General features: G+C 42.7%; 1 protein-coding gene across 4 annotated transcripts in view; it reads left to right on the top strand.

The window, feature by feature from the left end:
• The window catches only part of WAC (WW domain containing adaptor with coiled-coil), an 86,257-nt gene extending 75,103 nt beyond the window's left edge, over positions 1-11,154 (top strand). For 3 of the 4 annotated variants that reach the window (XM_082647755.1, XM_082647754.1, XM_082647752.1), the window contains 4 exons: positions 3,039-3,157; positions 4,617-4,803; positions 6,292-6,419; positions 7,994-11,154. In XM_082647755.1, the coding sequence (XP_082503881.1) occupies positions 3,039-3,157; positions 4,617-4,803; positions 6,292-6,419; positions 7,994-8,063 (504 nt within the window). In that variant the 3' untranslated portion in view covers positions 8,064-11,154. The remainder of the gene's footprint in view (positions 1-3,038; positions 3,158-4,616; positions 4,804-6,291; positions 6,420-7,993) is intronic. The other variant, XM_082647753.1, reaches the window with a different exon arrangement.
• The last annotated feature ends 5,069 nt before the right edge of the window (positions 11,155-16,223 follow it).

Genomic DNA, 16,223 nt, shown 5'->3' with positions numbered 1-16,223 from the left:
GTTAAAGCAAGTTTCATAATGTTTTAGAATATTGGAGAAAAAGCTCTCTTTTGGGAATGAGGTAGTGGTGGGATGAATGACAGGTGAGTGAGAATAGGTTCAGGTTAGACTCTCAGTTGATGGCTTGGAGGAGGGAATTGCATCGGGCCACTTCTATACACTGGTTCTCTTCTCTTCATTGGCTTTGTGGATAAAGAAGGTATCCTAATTGAGTCTTAATATTATACCAAAGAAGGTATAATAATATACCAAAGAAGGTATACTAATTGAGTCTTAATACTTGTAGAAGTTTTAGACTGAGATATCAGAACATGTTTTCCAGTGATTTTCTCCATACTTTTTTTTTTTTTTTAACATCTTTATGGGAGTGTAATTGCTTCACAGTGGTGTGTTAGTTTCTACTTTATAACAAAGTGAATCAGCTTTATGTACACATATATCCCCATATCCCCGCCCTCTTGCGTCTCCCTCCCACCCTCCCTATCCCACCCCTCTAGGGGGTCACAAAGCACCAAGCTGATCTCCCGGTGCTATGCAGCTGCTTCCCACTAGCTATCTATTTTGCATTTGGTAGCGTATATACGTCCATGCCACTCTCACTTCATCCCAGCTTACCCTTCCCCCTCGCCGTGTCCTCAAGTCCATTCTCTACGTCTGTGTCTTTATTCCTGTCCTGCCCCTAGGTTTTTGAGAACCATTTTTTTTTTTTTTAGATTACGTATATATGCATTAGCATATGGTATTTGTCTTTCTCTTTCTGACTGACTTCACTCTGTATGACAGACTCTAGGTGCATCCATCTGTCTACAAATTATAGAAATGAGTCAGTTTCTGTGCTGAGAGCTTTATATATATTATATTAATTTTCACATCAGCTACTATTTGCTTCATTTAATAGAAAATGAAATCTTCCGTTAAGTCTGATGTTTGTGGTCAAGTCAGATTTTGAGACCTAGGCCTTTCTGAGCACAGAACCCATTTCATTAATACTAAGCTACACTGCCTGGTTTTCCCAGTGAAATCGCGTATGGCTGGCTCCTCAGAGCACGGTTAGAAAGTTGCTGGTTTCTATTCTTACTGGACTGTGAACAGGACCTTACCATGCTACTGCCAATTTTATATTACATCCTTTGAGTCTTACGCACAAATTCATAAGCGGTTCCCAGTCACACTCATTCTTTGCTTTGTAGCATACCACCAGTAAAACTTGAGCTGTTTGGAAGTTGGAATGTACAGGTTTAATTTTTTTTTTTTATTAACTCTTACTGGTAACTATAGGAGGAAATTCTTTTTAGTTGTAAAACAGTGGGCTGTTTGAAACTTTCATGCCAAAGAACTCTTTATTCAAATAAAATTATAAGGGCTTCCCTGGCAGCGCAGTGGTTGAGAGTCCGCCTGCCGATGCAGGCGACACGGCTTTGTGCCCGGTCCGGGAAGATCCCACATGCCGCGGAGCGGCTGGGCCCATGAGCCATGGCCGCTGAGCCTGCGCGTCCAGAGCCTGTGCTCCGCAGTGGGAGAGGCCACAACAGTGAGAGGCCCGCGTACCGCAAAAAAATAAAATCATAAGCAGAAGCTTGAAAATAAAAATGTATTGAAACAGCTTGAAATCGATGGTGGGCCGGCTCTCAGGTCTTCTATTCTATTGGCTCATCTTCCCTACATTCCCTACATCAGCCATTTGTCTGTGTGTGTTTTGGAGTCAGTCTAGATTAAGTTTTTAAATTTTGAGTTACAATTGTTAGTTTTTTGTGCAGTTCTTGTTTGCCTGTATTTTGATGGGAGAAGAATTAAAAGGTGAGTTTTAGCAAAAAGAGACCTTATTCTTAGAGCTTACAGCTCATCTTGCAGTGGTGTTCTAGGAGTACGTGGCATGAGTGGCAGTGTTGGGTTTACCGTCGGTGCTAACATTGTCACTTCAAATCCTTTTAAGCAGGTGGCTCTGAGTTTTTGCATTAAAAACTTACAAGTTGTTTTTAAAAGTAAGTGGACATTTGATCTCACAAAAAAATTCTTTATAAAAGAACATACTCTTCTATATTCAGAAGTAGCAGTGCTAACCAGAGTTGTTTGGGGCGATATTAATTATCCCCCCCCCATAACAGCCTCTGCTGCTGAACGGTGTGACTTAATCACAGGTGCCTCCGTCTGCCTTCGTGCCTTAATTTCGGGCTTCCATTTTTGACTCCTTGTTTTCTCCCTGTCGTATCTGAATGTGAATCATACTAGGCTGGCCAGAGAGTTCGTTCGGGTTTTTCATAACATCTTACAGAAAAACCCAAATGAACTTTTGGCCACCCTAATATATGTGTCCCCACTGTAGTCATGGACCTCTTGGTCTGCCTGTATAGGGTGACATCTCTTTGAAGGCCACTCCAGTTGAATTGTGTATGGGCCGTAGCTCATTCTCTGATAGACCGGTGTATACATTCTCTTCGTATGTGGTTGAAATTTGAGCAGCTGTATTTGTATGAGGTGGTAACATATTTATTTTTATTGATACAGGAATAACAGTAAATCAAAAGAGGTATTATAGTGTACTGGAAAGAAAACTGGGCTCAAAATCAGGAGAACTAGTTTCTTATGCTGGTTTGCTAAGTAATTTTTTGGCCCAGGGCTGTTTTATGAAATTAGATCTAAGTCTCAGAACTTGACTTTCTTCTAACTACATGACCTTTGGAAACTCATTTGATTCTACTTCTTTAAACCTCTAGATTATATAAAGTGTTTAAGATTACTAACTAGACTTAGAGGAGTATGTGGATTTCGGCCCTAAATGACAATAGTTTAACACAATTGAATGTGGCTGTATCACTTATACTGATCTTATTAGGTAAGGACTTCTAATACTAATCTTATTAGGTAAGGACAGTTAGGACTACTCTTGTTACCTTAAAAATCACTGAATAGAAATAATTGGGAAGATAATAGAATAATAATAGAAATAATTTCATTGGTAGAACTTTTCGTTCTTATCTAGTTTTCATGCTTTTTGTCTCTGTGGCAAAGCCTTGTCTCACCAGAGTTTGATGTTTCAGGTTAGTACTCCGGTAGTTAAGCAAGGACCAGTTTCCCAATCAGCCACGCAGCAGCCTGTGCCTGCTGACAAGCAGCAGGGTCATGAACCTGCCTCTCCTCGAAGTCTTCAGCGCTCACAGTAAGTTGCTGCGGCGTGTTGAGGCCACGTTGTTTTTTCCTTAATGTGGCACATTGCCATACTGTTTGGATATTATTTTATATATATATATGTAGTAGAACTTGATCTTGGAAGAATCCGTGAATAGCTTAACCATAGTTTTGTGGATTACAAAATTTACAAAGGCAAATCTTACTACAATAAGTAGATTGTCTCTAGTAATGAATCCTGGGTTAATTTGAAGAAAGTGGCTCTTTCTTTAGAATTTTACTTGGTGAACTGGGATGGGGGGGTAGTAATATGTGATACTTGCAGAGGGCACGTGATTTTATACTACTTCATTAGTTGGAAATGATACCATTTTTAACCTCCTGATAGCAGTTTTAGATTTGAATGTATTGATAAAGCCAAATATCTCACATCTAAAAGTTGGGCCAGTATTTTACAACTGGTGTGTGTGTCTTTCCTAATAATAGCCTCAACTCTGACCCTGTACGGATTGCTTGTCAGATACAGAGCTGTATTGTGTTGTCGGTTTTCTTTGTTAATTAACTTTAAATGATTTTAATTTGATTGATTTTCCTATTTTTATTTCTTGTTATGAGGTGGCAACATAATTCAACTGTTGTTTTTATTGTTGTTTTCTAAACAAGCATTTCAGAGCATATACATCCACATGAGAGTTGTTCCCTTCAAAATGATCACTTTGGGAAGCTATCTACTGCAGCAGTGTTGCCATTGCTCAGAACATTTGGGGGAAATTCTTTTTTTAAATTGGCATTAGAGGCTGCAGTATAATTGTAAATATCCTCAGTGGTGAAAACGCTTCATCCTTTGGGAGACTTAGTTTTTGGAAATAACTGATGTGAAGCAGGTAGGAAATCAACTTGGGTGATTATTTATATCCCCGAATCCTAGCCCAAGCCATATAGTTTCAGAAGAAGATAAGCAACCTCAGAGTGTTGCTTTTTTTGGTCTTATTTTGCCACTAAACTCATTCATTGTTTTGCAATTAAAAGTTTTTTGCTTCACATTATTTCACCCTCTGATTCAGCACTTTATTCTGATATTAAACAGTCAGAGGCAGTGTACTTTTTCCCCCTCCATATCTTCATGTACTTAAGATAGAATAATGTGCCTTATATCTACAACTGTTCAAATGTGACCATTGCTTAGTTACATTCTCGTTAGTGTTTGTAGTGTACAAAGTCAACAGGTTCTGCTGTCAAATTTGGGAGAGTACTGATAACTCTGACGTTAATGTTAAAGGGGCTCTTTTAACCCCCCAAAAGTGTATTAGGAATACACGATATAAGTATACGTCGGATTTTAAGTTCTGTTGATTTGATGTTAAAATAATAAATTTTTGTTAGGAATTTGTGTACCTTTAAATTAATGAAAGGTATTGACAGACAGTGTCTAGGATACCCAGAGACCACTTGTAAACATCCTACACATTCAACAGTGTTTTCTCTTCTAGTAGCCAGAGAAGTCCGTCACCTGGTCCAAATCATACTTCTAGTAGTAACGCATCAAATGCAACAGCTGTACCACAGAATTCATCTGCCCGTCCTGCGTGTTCATTAACACCTACGCTAGCAGCACACTTCAATGAAAGTCTCATCAAACATGTTCAAGGATGGCCTGCAGATCATGCTGAGAAGCAGGTATGTCACGTGATCCAGCAGGTGTTTCACCTGCGGGTGACTGGCAGCTTAATTCTACCTGGAGAAAATCCAATCTGGACCAGTGGATTCAAGCTGTATTTAAAGCAACGAATTTCCAGTTAGATGGTCTGTGGTCCCTCTATAAAATGTTCCAGTTAGATGGTCTTGTGGTCCCTCTATAAAATGTTCCAGTTAGGGCTTCCCTGGTGGCGCAGTGGTTGAGAGTCCGCCTGCCGATGCAGGGGACACGGGTTCGTGCCCCGGTCCGGGAAGATCCCACATGCCGCGGAGCGGCTGGGCCCCTGAGTCATGGCCGCTGGGCCTGCGCGTCCGGAGCCTGTACTCCGCAACGGGAGAGGCCACAACAGTGAGAGGCCTGTGTACTGCAAAAAAAAAAAAAAAAAAAAAATGTTCCAGTTAGATGGTCTGTGGTCCCTCTATAAAATATTTGATGTGGATGTTTGTGAGGTAACTTTTTGTGCTTTCACATAAAATATTTTAATTATCAGTATAGCCCCCATTATCAAGTGCTCAGCATTTAGCTCTGTGCTAAGTGCTTTATGTTTGTTTTCTCCACTTTCTAAAACTACTAAGCAGTGCAGATAATGAGTTTTCCATCTTACTAATGAGGCCTTTAAGACCAAGTAGATTTATACTAGGGTCACGCAGTTACTGCAGTGTTATGACTCAGAGCCGTTGTGCTTTTTCTACTCAGCCGGCTACTCTGATAGTTTTAGAACCTGTTAGTGCAGTTGACCCTTGAACAACTCAGGGGCTGGGAGGCCAGCCCTCCACGTAGTCGAAAATCCGAGTATGGTTTATAGTCAGCCCTCCATATCCGGAGTCCGTCATCCGCAGGTTCAGACAAGCGTGGATCGTGTAGTACCGTGGTGTTTATTGAAGAAAGTCCACGTGTAAGTGGACCTGCACAGTTCAGATCTGTTGCTCAAGGTTCAGCTGTCTGTCCCTCCAGACTAGCTACTGGAGTTAGGAAACACTTCTGCTTTGGGATGAGGGACCTTAGGACATTGCAGTCACTGCCGTTGGCTTTTCCCTTTTATCACATGACTAACCATCTGAAATGTTCTGTAAGTTCACGGAAATGCATTGTGTATCTCTTGATACAGGGATACAGTAGGCCCTTTTATCAGTGTTAATACCTGAACTTCACTTTGGCTGATCCAGCATCTTTATTTAACCACAAATCATGAGTCCTTCTGTCCCAGCACTGAACTACTGTGAGATGGGAAATACTATCCTCCCAAGGAAACCTGAAGGGGAAACCTTAAAATGAACACCTTCCACCATTAGAGACAGTTCTTTAAAACAGAATCGTTTTCCCCCTTAGATTCATGAGCATTTTTGTGGATTTAAAGGAAAAGATTTATTTTGTAATCTTGGTATAAAGTTAAACTCAAATTTAATGTTTTATTTTTTGTATGTGAATATGACTTATATTTCATGAGATTTTCATTTCTTTAATTATAGGCATCGAGATTGCGAGAGGAAGCCCATAACATGGGAAGCGTTCATATGTCGGAAATCTGTACTGAATTAAAAAATTTAAGATCTTTAGTCCGAGTATGTGAAATTCAAGCAACTTTGCGAGAGCAAAGGTAAGCCTTTCACTGAAATGAATTTTTTTCTGTTTTTTTTAGGTAATGCTAAAAATTACATATCTTAAAATAATTAGATCTTAAATTGGACTAAAGAACGTAAGTCGAATTTCATTTCTGAAATTTAAAGTTCTTTGATACATCACATTCCATGATACTGTAAACTGTGTTTTCATAATTTAATAGTATTCCTGGCGAATGGTAGTGGCATCTAGATTTTATTTCTCTTCACCCATGGTAAATGCTTCATTATTGGACTTTTTCTCTTGCGTTATGACAGTATACGGTACCAGTAATGTTTCACTTGAAAAGCGGGGTGTTGACAGCAGCGAGTTACCAGGAGCCCCCTGTTCGACTGAGGGCAGCGCTCTCTTGCTGAGGGTACATACTTCAGTTGAAATTCAAATCGCTGTTGACATTGTCCTCGCAGCATCGATAGATCCCTTGGCAATTACATTAAGAATTTAGTTGTCCAGGAAGTTTAATGATATATATCTGCTTTCTTTAATTGTTTTCACTTAAACTCTGTCTCATATTTCTTAATCTAGTATCTTACTCAAGTAGGATTTCTATATCGTGTTAAATAGTATAGATATTTTTTTTAATGCCTATTACAAAATCGAGGACTTAACTTTCATTGGCTTCACTTCCTGTCTATATTGAGTGACTGGGTCAATAAGTAGAGTTAATCTTGTCATGAAATCACAAAAATTTAATAAATGCCAAGTTGGGATTTATAGTAAACTTGGAAAAGTGAGTTTTTATCTAACCTTTCAACTACTGAAATGTCTGGAGGTACTTGTTGAATATCAGTTGGGAATTTTCTACTCTAGGATTGCTCTGAAAGTAGTTCTGACGTACATAAAACTTAACTTTATTTTGGCTTGCTAGGCAGGCGATACTCGTTAGAGCAGCTTACTGAAGCAGTCAGGTATCGTATCAGTCACGTGTCATGTATCATGTTTGACTGTACACAGATACCATGCTATATCAAAGCAGTAACCGTCATAGTTCACAGAAGAAAGGGGTCAGAGAGGAACAGTGTTAACAAAGTTCATGGAAATCGAGTCAGCTGTGGAATTTGTGTTTTAGTTTTTGTTTTAGATATGCATGTCAGTTGGACTTTGCTCCATTTTTATGAACCTACATTTATGTTGAGAATTGTTCTTCAGAAACAATTAGCCTCTTGCCGCTCGTTAATTCTAGGCTTACTATATTGTGGTCCAGAAAACATGCAGTGTAAGTTTATCTCATGTTATCTGCTGCCTTTTGTGTCTGGTGATGATACAGTGAACAGTTACCTTTTAAGTCAGTCATTATATTCAAACTAATTATTGAGAACGGGTTTTAGAAAACTAGGAAACCTTCTAACTTTTGTCATCCTGATACTTTAATATATGTAATGTTTTCAAATGGTGATTTTGTCCTAACTAGACTAACCAGTTTTAAATTACTTCATCTTAACTAGTAGTTACTCATTTTCTTTGTAAAGCTATCTTTATAGTTGAAAGCCTGGTTTTTCTGTAGCGTTTATAGTGACCACGTGGGTTCTAACGCCCTCTCTTATTTTTCAGGATACTATTTTTGAGACAACAAATTAAGGAACTCGAAAAGCTAAAAAATCAGAATTCCTTCATGGTGTGAAGATGTGAATAATTGCACGTGGTGTTGAGAACAGGACTGTAAATCTGTTACCCAGTCTTAACACTTTTGAGCTGCATTTAAGTAGACTTTGGACCGTTAAGCTGGGCAAAGGAGATGACAAGGGGTGGGGGTCTGTGAGATTCAATTCAGGGGAAAGATACAAGATGGATTTGTAAAACCCTTGAAATGTAGATTTCTTGTAGATGTATTCTTCACGTTGTAAATATGTTTTGTAGAGTGAAGCCATGGGAAGCCATGTGTAACAGAGCTTAGACATCCAAAACTAATCAGTGCTGAGGTGGCTGAATACCTAGCCTTTTACACGTAAACCTGTCTGCAAAATTAGCTTTTTTAAAGAAAAATTTGGGGGGTTAATTTATCATTCAGAAATCTTGCATTTTCAAAAGATTCAGTGCAAGCGCCAGGCGATCTGTGTCTGAGGATACAATTTTGAACCATATGGGCAGAGTACAAAATACCAGGAAGCAGCGGTTTCCACACTTGCCCCTGATCAAGAGCAGTGCTTCGCGTTTGTTTCGCAGAGAAGTGTTTTCATTTCCCGTGTGCTCCATCTCCCTCTGGAATCCTTCACCTGATTTTATCCACTTTTTAAGGCTCCTCTTCCTCTCCTTTCTTAAGGCACTGTTGCCATGGCACTTTTCTGTACCCTTTGCATTCCTGTGTACAGTAGCGTAAAACTGCAGTGATTGAGCATAACCCACTTGTTTGTGTAAATTATTAAATCCATTTGCACCCTGTAAGAATGGACTTAAAAGTACTGCTGGGCATGTGTGCTGAAAGTACATTGATGGCTCAAATATAAGGAAATGGCCCAATGAACATGGTCGTGGGGGAAGAGGAAACAGCTAGTCAGATGTGAATTGTATCTGTTATAATAAACATGTTAAAACAAACACAAATTGTTATTTTTCTTTACCTTCGGTCAATGCATATTAGAATTTGAACTACCTGGGGATTCTTTGTCAGAACTATTCTTGTTGAACATCTATACTTAATTGAAGTAATTCCTTAAGGGAGGTTTTGTTTAAAGCGATTAACAGGAAATTGTGTCTAAGAATATTTAATGAAATATGAAATTCAACAAGAATGATGAAGTCACTTCCCAAGTGGTTGTCATTTGTTAACCCCTGGTTTACCTGTCTTGCTGTTGATGCCGTTTCATTTGGAGGGTGTCTGTGCTGTAGCTCACTGTTCCGGTCTGGTGCTGACTGCTGTTCTCAGCATCACAACACGCTACATTTGTGTAATCAGAGCTTCCTGCTGTTACCTGGGAATGGCGGGAAGGCTCAGCTTTGTATATTGTTTCCTAAAGTATATTAAAATAAAAAAAGAAACTATTGCTACTATAAAATTACCTTGGCTTTTTTTTTTCTTTGCTAAAATATTGGTCACATGGCCTTAGCAAGACACTGCCAGTATTAAATCAGATCACAAGGGTTTCTTTATGCTGAAAATCCTCCTAATTTCAAAATCTTAACTTACCCAATTTAGAGGCCTTTTTTTCCTCTTGGGCAGATGTGTTCACGTGCTCTCAGAACCGCCAGCACCAAGGGCTTCTTTTGTGATGTTAGCCGTTGTCACTGCATTCTGGGATGCCGCAGTTCCACGTTGCTCCTGCGCTTTAAGCATATTTAAAGCATGGAAGGTAGTGCTCGGCGTTCTCAGTAAATTTCAGAGCGGTAAACTCTAAGCAGTAGTATGGATGATACTTTCTAAAATACAAAAACGTTCCAGTGTAATTAAGAATTAAAGTCATACTGGAAACTGATTTTTTTTTATTGTAACTTGAGGATACTTTTAAAATGTAAGAAAAAACAAATGTTATAAATTATATCGCCATAAAGTGTTAATACCTGTGAGATTGTTGATTTGCTGGACTTGATTAGTGCATGTAAATGAAACTCGGGAGAACTATGTTAAGTTAGAACCCTTACTGATGTAGGCCTGTACCTTTTCTGGAGAGATGATGTAGTAGGCAGATGTTTCCCAGTCAGATGGCAACTTGTGATTTAAGCTAACTTTGAACTTGATTTGCCAGTTGTCTATTGATCTATGTCACCTTATTGTTTTGACTTTTAAAAATGTTCATATCCCTAAAGGAACTGCTCACATACACATATGTGATGCCTAATTTGAAATTTTCCCGGTGAATTTTTAAACAATTAAAAATTTTGTGGAAATATTTTTATAATATTTGATTCACTTATTCTGTAGTGAATTACTTTAAATACTGCACTTTAATACACACATGGTGTCCAGCTACTAACCTTCTTGAGGTAACCAGGGAATATTTATTAAAATAGGCATAGTATCCCAGAATATTCTCTATCTGGTTGTCCTGTTGCCATGGCTTTGAGCATGTATCTCATTTTGGTGGACACCTTGGTTCAGATAGTTTGCGAATAGAAATACAAATAGCCCCTGGGAAACCTCAGGGTTTTTATTTTTCTGTTTTAAAAGGGACCTGAGTGGTGGTACATTCAAACCTTAAAAACTGATGTTGTAGTAAAATGTATTTTGTGAAGGTGGGTCTGTTAGAGTCTTATCCCCGAGGAGCCAGCCTCCCTACCTTTTCCCCTTTGTTTTCTGTTTAACTAGTTTGACTAACTTTTTCATTTTAAAACTTGGGCTATATCTCCAGATTTTAAGCACACTGAAAACTCTGTCAGCCCTTTTTAAAGACATTGTGCTGCTTTTAATAGCCCAAATGAGTGGTTTTATCTTCCAGATTTTATGTATCTGCTTCACAGTTGTAAAATCTTGGAAAGGAGGTGCTTAAAAGTTTTCAAAGAATTAATTGTGAACCCATTTCAGAAACAATCTATTGTTGTCTTTAAACACAACCTTAACTTCGAGGGATTATTTCAACAGGGGGGGGGAGGGGGCAGGGCGTGAAGTAATTCACTGCAAACCAGAACTGTTGTAGTTCAGGACTTAAAGCTACTGTGTTTAGATGTGGGGTTTGAATATACGGATTTCTTTTCAATACCTGTAAATATGGCTATATTCTTGTATTTGTACTGGAGTGTACAGAATGACACTGGAAAGTAATAAATACGTTTTGACTACATTGTGCAGTTATTTCAGAGCAGTCTGTTTTGAAAGAGTGCATAATTTTATGCGTTTGAAGAAGAAAACTTAAGATACCAGGTTACTACAGAATTTTTGAAGAGTGGTGTTCCAGTCGTGTTTCATATAATGTCTTAACTGCACTGTTTGAGTGAAAAGCTTGGCGTTGGGATTCTTTAGATGCCGTTATGACCTGCTGTACCCTTTGCCCCCGATGCCGAGCCGTGGGAGTGCCCAAAAGTGCATCCTGCCGAGGTGAGCGCGTCCAGGCCCTTGGCTTTAAGAATCCCACTCTTAGGTCGGTTTCACCCAGGTTATCTGCAGCCCTGGTCTCTTCCTTGAGCTCCCCACAAGTTAGTTTAACACTTGCCTTACCACGCATGGCAAATTCTCTTAAGAAAAAGAGGAGCTCTTGCGCTTAAGACTTTTATCCTCCCCTGTTCCCCGTCTTCAGGGGCCGACACCGCGGTTCCCCCAGTTGCTCAAGACCCAGACGTTTTTGTTCTCACACGTGCTCTGCCTTCACGATGTGCTTTGGGCCTGAGAGCCCCTGCCCACGTTTGCCCCTCCAGCCCAGTCCTCGGTCCTCTTGAAGGCCTCCTGCCTTCCTGTCCGCGCCCACGCACGTGCACAGCCTGCTGTCCGTGTTGTCACGCTCAGAACAAAACCCAGAGCTCCCCCGTGGCTTTTGTGTTCAAGGCCCGAACGTCAGCGCTGTCTCATGTCTGGTTCCTCCCTTGCTTGCTGCAGTGAGTCCCCCAGGGTCCTCCGTTCTCTTGTGTGGAAAGCCCTGTTCCCAGAGGCCTGCACAGCTATAGCTGGCCGCCCATTCAGTCTCTTCCCAGAGGCCTTCCCCGACCTCCCATCCAGATCAGAGCACCGCTCTCTACACCTGCATGCTGGTATTCTTCAGAAGATAGTTACTGAATGAATGATGAGTGTTAAAGGGCTACGGACAGAATCAATTTAAGAGGATTGATTGACAAAGATTACGGAGCTTTTTCTTCAAGTTGTAATTTTGGTCCTCTCACCTTGGGAGATAGGAACGGAACAGCAGCTAGTTTTGTATGTTTTCCTTTTAAGAAATGACAGTTGGTTACCAAAACCGAACTCCAAACCCATTTTAATTGCTAGCATTGTGAAATGTGCCCTCTCTCTCTCTCTCAGGCAAGGTTAGTCAGCTTGAACACATTTTAAGATTCAATAAGCCACTGAGAAGCAAGATGCTACTTCTGATGGGAGAAGCCTGGGCATGGCCGGGTGAGGGGGGTTGGAGACTGGGTCCAGGATTCACAGGGAGGGAAGGTTTGCTAGGCCCATGTCTTCGATTCAGGTGATGCCTTGACATCCAACCAGATGCTGCTTTCAGGACGGGTGTTCTAGGCAGAAAGCACACACTGCGCTCTGAGACGTGTCACTGGTGGAGGATCGTCTATTACACACAACCACCCTAGAGGAGAACAGCTGGGGTGGGAGAATTCCCTGCTTTTGCGACTGGGTGCACTGCATCGACAGGTGTCTCTTTCTTTTTTGTGTGTGCCTACTGTTTAATTGCCCAGTTTGACCAGCCTGTGCGGGTGTGTTGTGGCCTCACGTTTTCTCATCCTGTTGAGGTAGTCCCAGGGTTATTCCCTCGGATGAAAAAGGCAGACTGCAAGGACAATGATGTTTGTTTCTTTACTGTATTGTGTATTCCCATCACCTAGAAAAGTCAGCACCTAGTGCATGCTCAGATATTTTTGCATGAATGAGTGAAGTAAACATTTTAGCTATGTGCTTGGTAGGATTGGTCAAATTTGTATTTAATATTTAAATGTAATACATTCAAACATTTTTATTAAAATTCATGATTAAAGAGGAGAGCTTGAACGGAGTCATTGTGAAGTATCAACAGGCCACTTCTTTAAATTTCACTTTTTTTTTCCCATTCTGATACCTTGACATTTTATCATCTTTTTGAGCTAAAACTGTTAAAAGTGATAAGCAGAAGATAGTTCCATGGTTGGAGAAACTCTGATTTTTAAAATGCCAATGCAGAATCTCAGGCTCCATCTCTCTTTACCTGTTTGACAAGCACAAGGGTTGCAAAGATATTATGTAAAATACTGATGATGGAATTACAGCATAAGATAGCTGATGAAATATCCCCCAACGCTTAACAAAACAATAGCATTTGAAGAGCCAGAATATTCCTCCACAAACCTCAACACAATGAAAAAAGTACAAACCTGTCCTATAATCTGTGAAAGGTGGCAGCTGGTTAGAGAAAAGCGGATAGAAAATTTTGGTGGAGTTTAGCACATCCAGTCACCCCTGACTTAGGGCCCAGCCAGAAGGTAGAAGTCACCCTGGGTATTTCCAAAGGAGGGAAATTGAAGCTGGCGGAGGGTAAACCAAGGCAGGCCTGACTGGAGGGAACAGCGGGGCAGCGAGCGACCTGGAGGGCAGACAGAGGGGCAGCCCCGCCCGGGGAGCCGGGTCCAAGGCAAAGGCGAGCCCACTGAGGAAGATGCCAGCTGCGCAGAGAGGGCGAAGGCCCACCTCCCCACCTCTGCTTCGGCCCACTTCGGCAGAGCTTACCCAGAAGCAGGACGGCGAGAGAGCCCGGCACGTGCTCTGCAGCCCTGAGACGGGAAGAAACGGGAGGAAAACGGACCTGAGCGAGCAAGCAGATAACCGGCTCGAGCAGAACAAGGGACGAGAGAAAGTGCCGGTTTCAGCAACGCTTCCTGGCAGGACGTGATGCAGCACCGTCTGCGAAGTTCTAACAGATGTCTGAGAAACTGTATTGTGACCCAGATGTTACAGTTAGGAAGTTGTTCAAATATAAAGACAGCAGACACTCCCAAACATAAAAGGGTCAGAGACCTTGAAGAAAGCAAAACTGACAAAATCTAACCAAGAGATGAAGGGAGAAGGTAGTGAAGCACCATTGGCGACGTGGAAGCAACCTAGCCCTGCAACCCCGGAAGACGGGGCTCGAGGCTCGTGATGTAGGAAAGCGCGGCAACGTTGGGATAAGGAAATGGGAGGAGATTCAGGTGCAGTCATTGGCTTCTCAGCAGGGAGAAGACAGGAGCTGATCAATAGAAAGATCTCTGTATGGGCAGGTCAAGCGCTTGCTCCAGCCAGGGCAAAACAATCATAATCTGAAAACATAAATGCACAAAAAGTTCAGCATTCAATACAAAATGCCTAATACAGAAATAGCTGCTGTGGAGAAAACCAAACACGGCAATAAATTAGAGACCCACAAGGGAGGGAGCCTGGAAAGGCCTCGCCTAAGACGTGACCTTGGGGCTGAGCCCCGAGGAGGGAGCAGAGGCAGCGTGTCAAGCTCCACGTCACGTGGGGCTCAGCGGCGCGGCACGGGAAGCTGTCCCGGACAACCGCGTGAACAGATACACGCTCTTATCACCTCTGTTACTTCCAATACTCTTCGGGAAACACTACTGTGGTTTTCAGTGGTGCGAGGAAGCCAAGCTCAAGGGCGCTGGCTGTGCAACTGTGCGCGTGTAATTCCCAATTCTGTGTTTAATGACTGCATGTTGGCAGCTCGAAATTGGCCACAGTGGTAATATGGACACCATGGAAATGGACTAACCCTCAAACCAGGCTTTACCCCACCCCCCGGGCCTGTTGTTAAGTATTCACCAGCACACTTCTGCATATCTGACCAGCATTATCGCCCTACCAAATCTCTAGTTAATAAAAACGTGGACAAGTCCCCAGGCCAGTCTCCCCTGCCCCGGGCGCGACTAGAAGGAAAGGCAGTGGGCAGGCCGCTGGGCCAGACCCTCTCTCGGCCAGGACCGGCCCCCTGCGCCCTGTCAGTTAGCACTTTCACGGGCTCCGTCCATGACCTCAGTTAGGGAACCGTGCGCCGCAGGCCTGGAGGGAAAGGATGGGGATCCGGGCATGAAGCTCGCTTGCAAAGGGCCTTCTCCCTGCCTGTGTCCCCCCTCGACGGTGCTTCCAATTATATGAAGAAGTGGCACACTTTTTTAACGCTTTACTTCAGCTCGGGGTTTGTCCACAGCAAGAGTGTTTGGGTGACGGGTGCGGTTAACTTACCTCTGGCTCACGTGGTCCCGTCGGGAGCCTGCAGGGTTCTCCTCTCCCACACACGCTGTGTCCTCTGCCCCAAACCCCACCGGAGAAGGGCCAGCCTACCCTTCGGGGCCCTTCCCCGAGTCCCTTCAACTATTGTCACTTGCCATTTTGTTTCTGACTCCTCTCCTGCTTTGGTGTAGAAATAGAAAAGGAATGTCAGCTGATCAAGAACGGAAAGTGAGCATCTACAAGGAAAACTGTCCAGGATTGAGAGGGGATGGAGCGGCGCCTGTGTACCAACCGGGAGAGAGAGAAACTGAGCTCAAGAGACAGTCAAGTCTGAGACCTCCCTGGTGGCCCAGTGGTAAAGAATCCGCCTTCCAGTGCGGGGGAAGCGGGTTCAGTCCCCGGTCAGGGAACTAGGATCCCACATGCCGCGGGTCAACTAAGCCCGCACACCACAACTACTGAGCTCACGCGCCTCAACTAGAGAGCCTGCGTGCGGCAAACTACAGAGCCCACGCGCCACAACTAGAGGAGAGAAAACTGGCACGCCACAGCTGGAGAGAAGCCCGTGTGCCTCCACGAAGACCCTGAGCGCTGCAACTGAGACCCAGCGCAGCCAAATATAAATAAATAATAAATCTTAAAAAAAAAGACGAGCCAACTCAAGCCAGCGCCTGTGCTGCAGGCCAGCGGGAGACCCTCTCCCTGCAACCTCTCTGCTTCCAGTCAGTCAGTCATGTCCATCATCTTCTGTCTAATGCCGTGCAGGGTTGACCATGTTTTGTTTGGTTGGCTCCACCGAGCTTATCAAGCAGGCAAAGCCACTGATCTCCAAGAAGGTGCGAGGCTGCCCTTGAGGCTGTTGGCTGGAATCCAGTCCCCCAGGGTCCGATTTGCCCATAAGCAGCACACAGGCCCCGAGGAGCCCCACGCAAGGGCACACACGGTCCCCATTCCCGAATCTGGATACTGACATTGGGAACATGCTTGGCCTCTCTCCTCGCCTGTCCC

This window comes from Grampus griseus (genome assembly GCF_964374135.1).
Source record: "Grampus griseus genome assembly, chromosome: 2".
NCBI classification, from domain to species: domain Eukaryota; kingdom Metazoa; phylum Chordata; class Mammalia; order Artiodactyla; family Delphinidae; genus Grampus; species Grampus griseus.
Note: the sequence above shows the minus strand (reverse complement) of the source record. Positions and strands in the feature narration are given on the sequence as shown.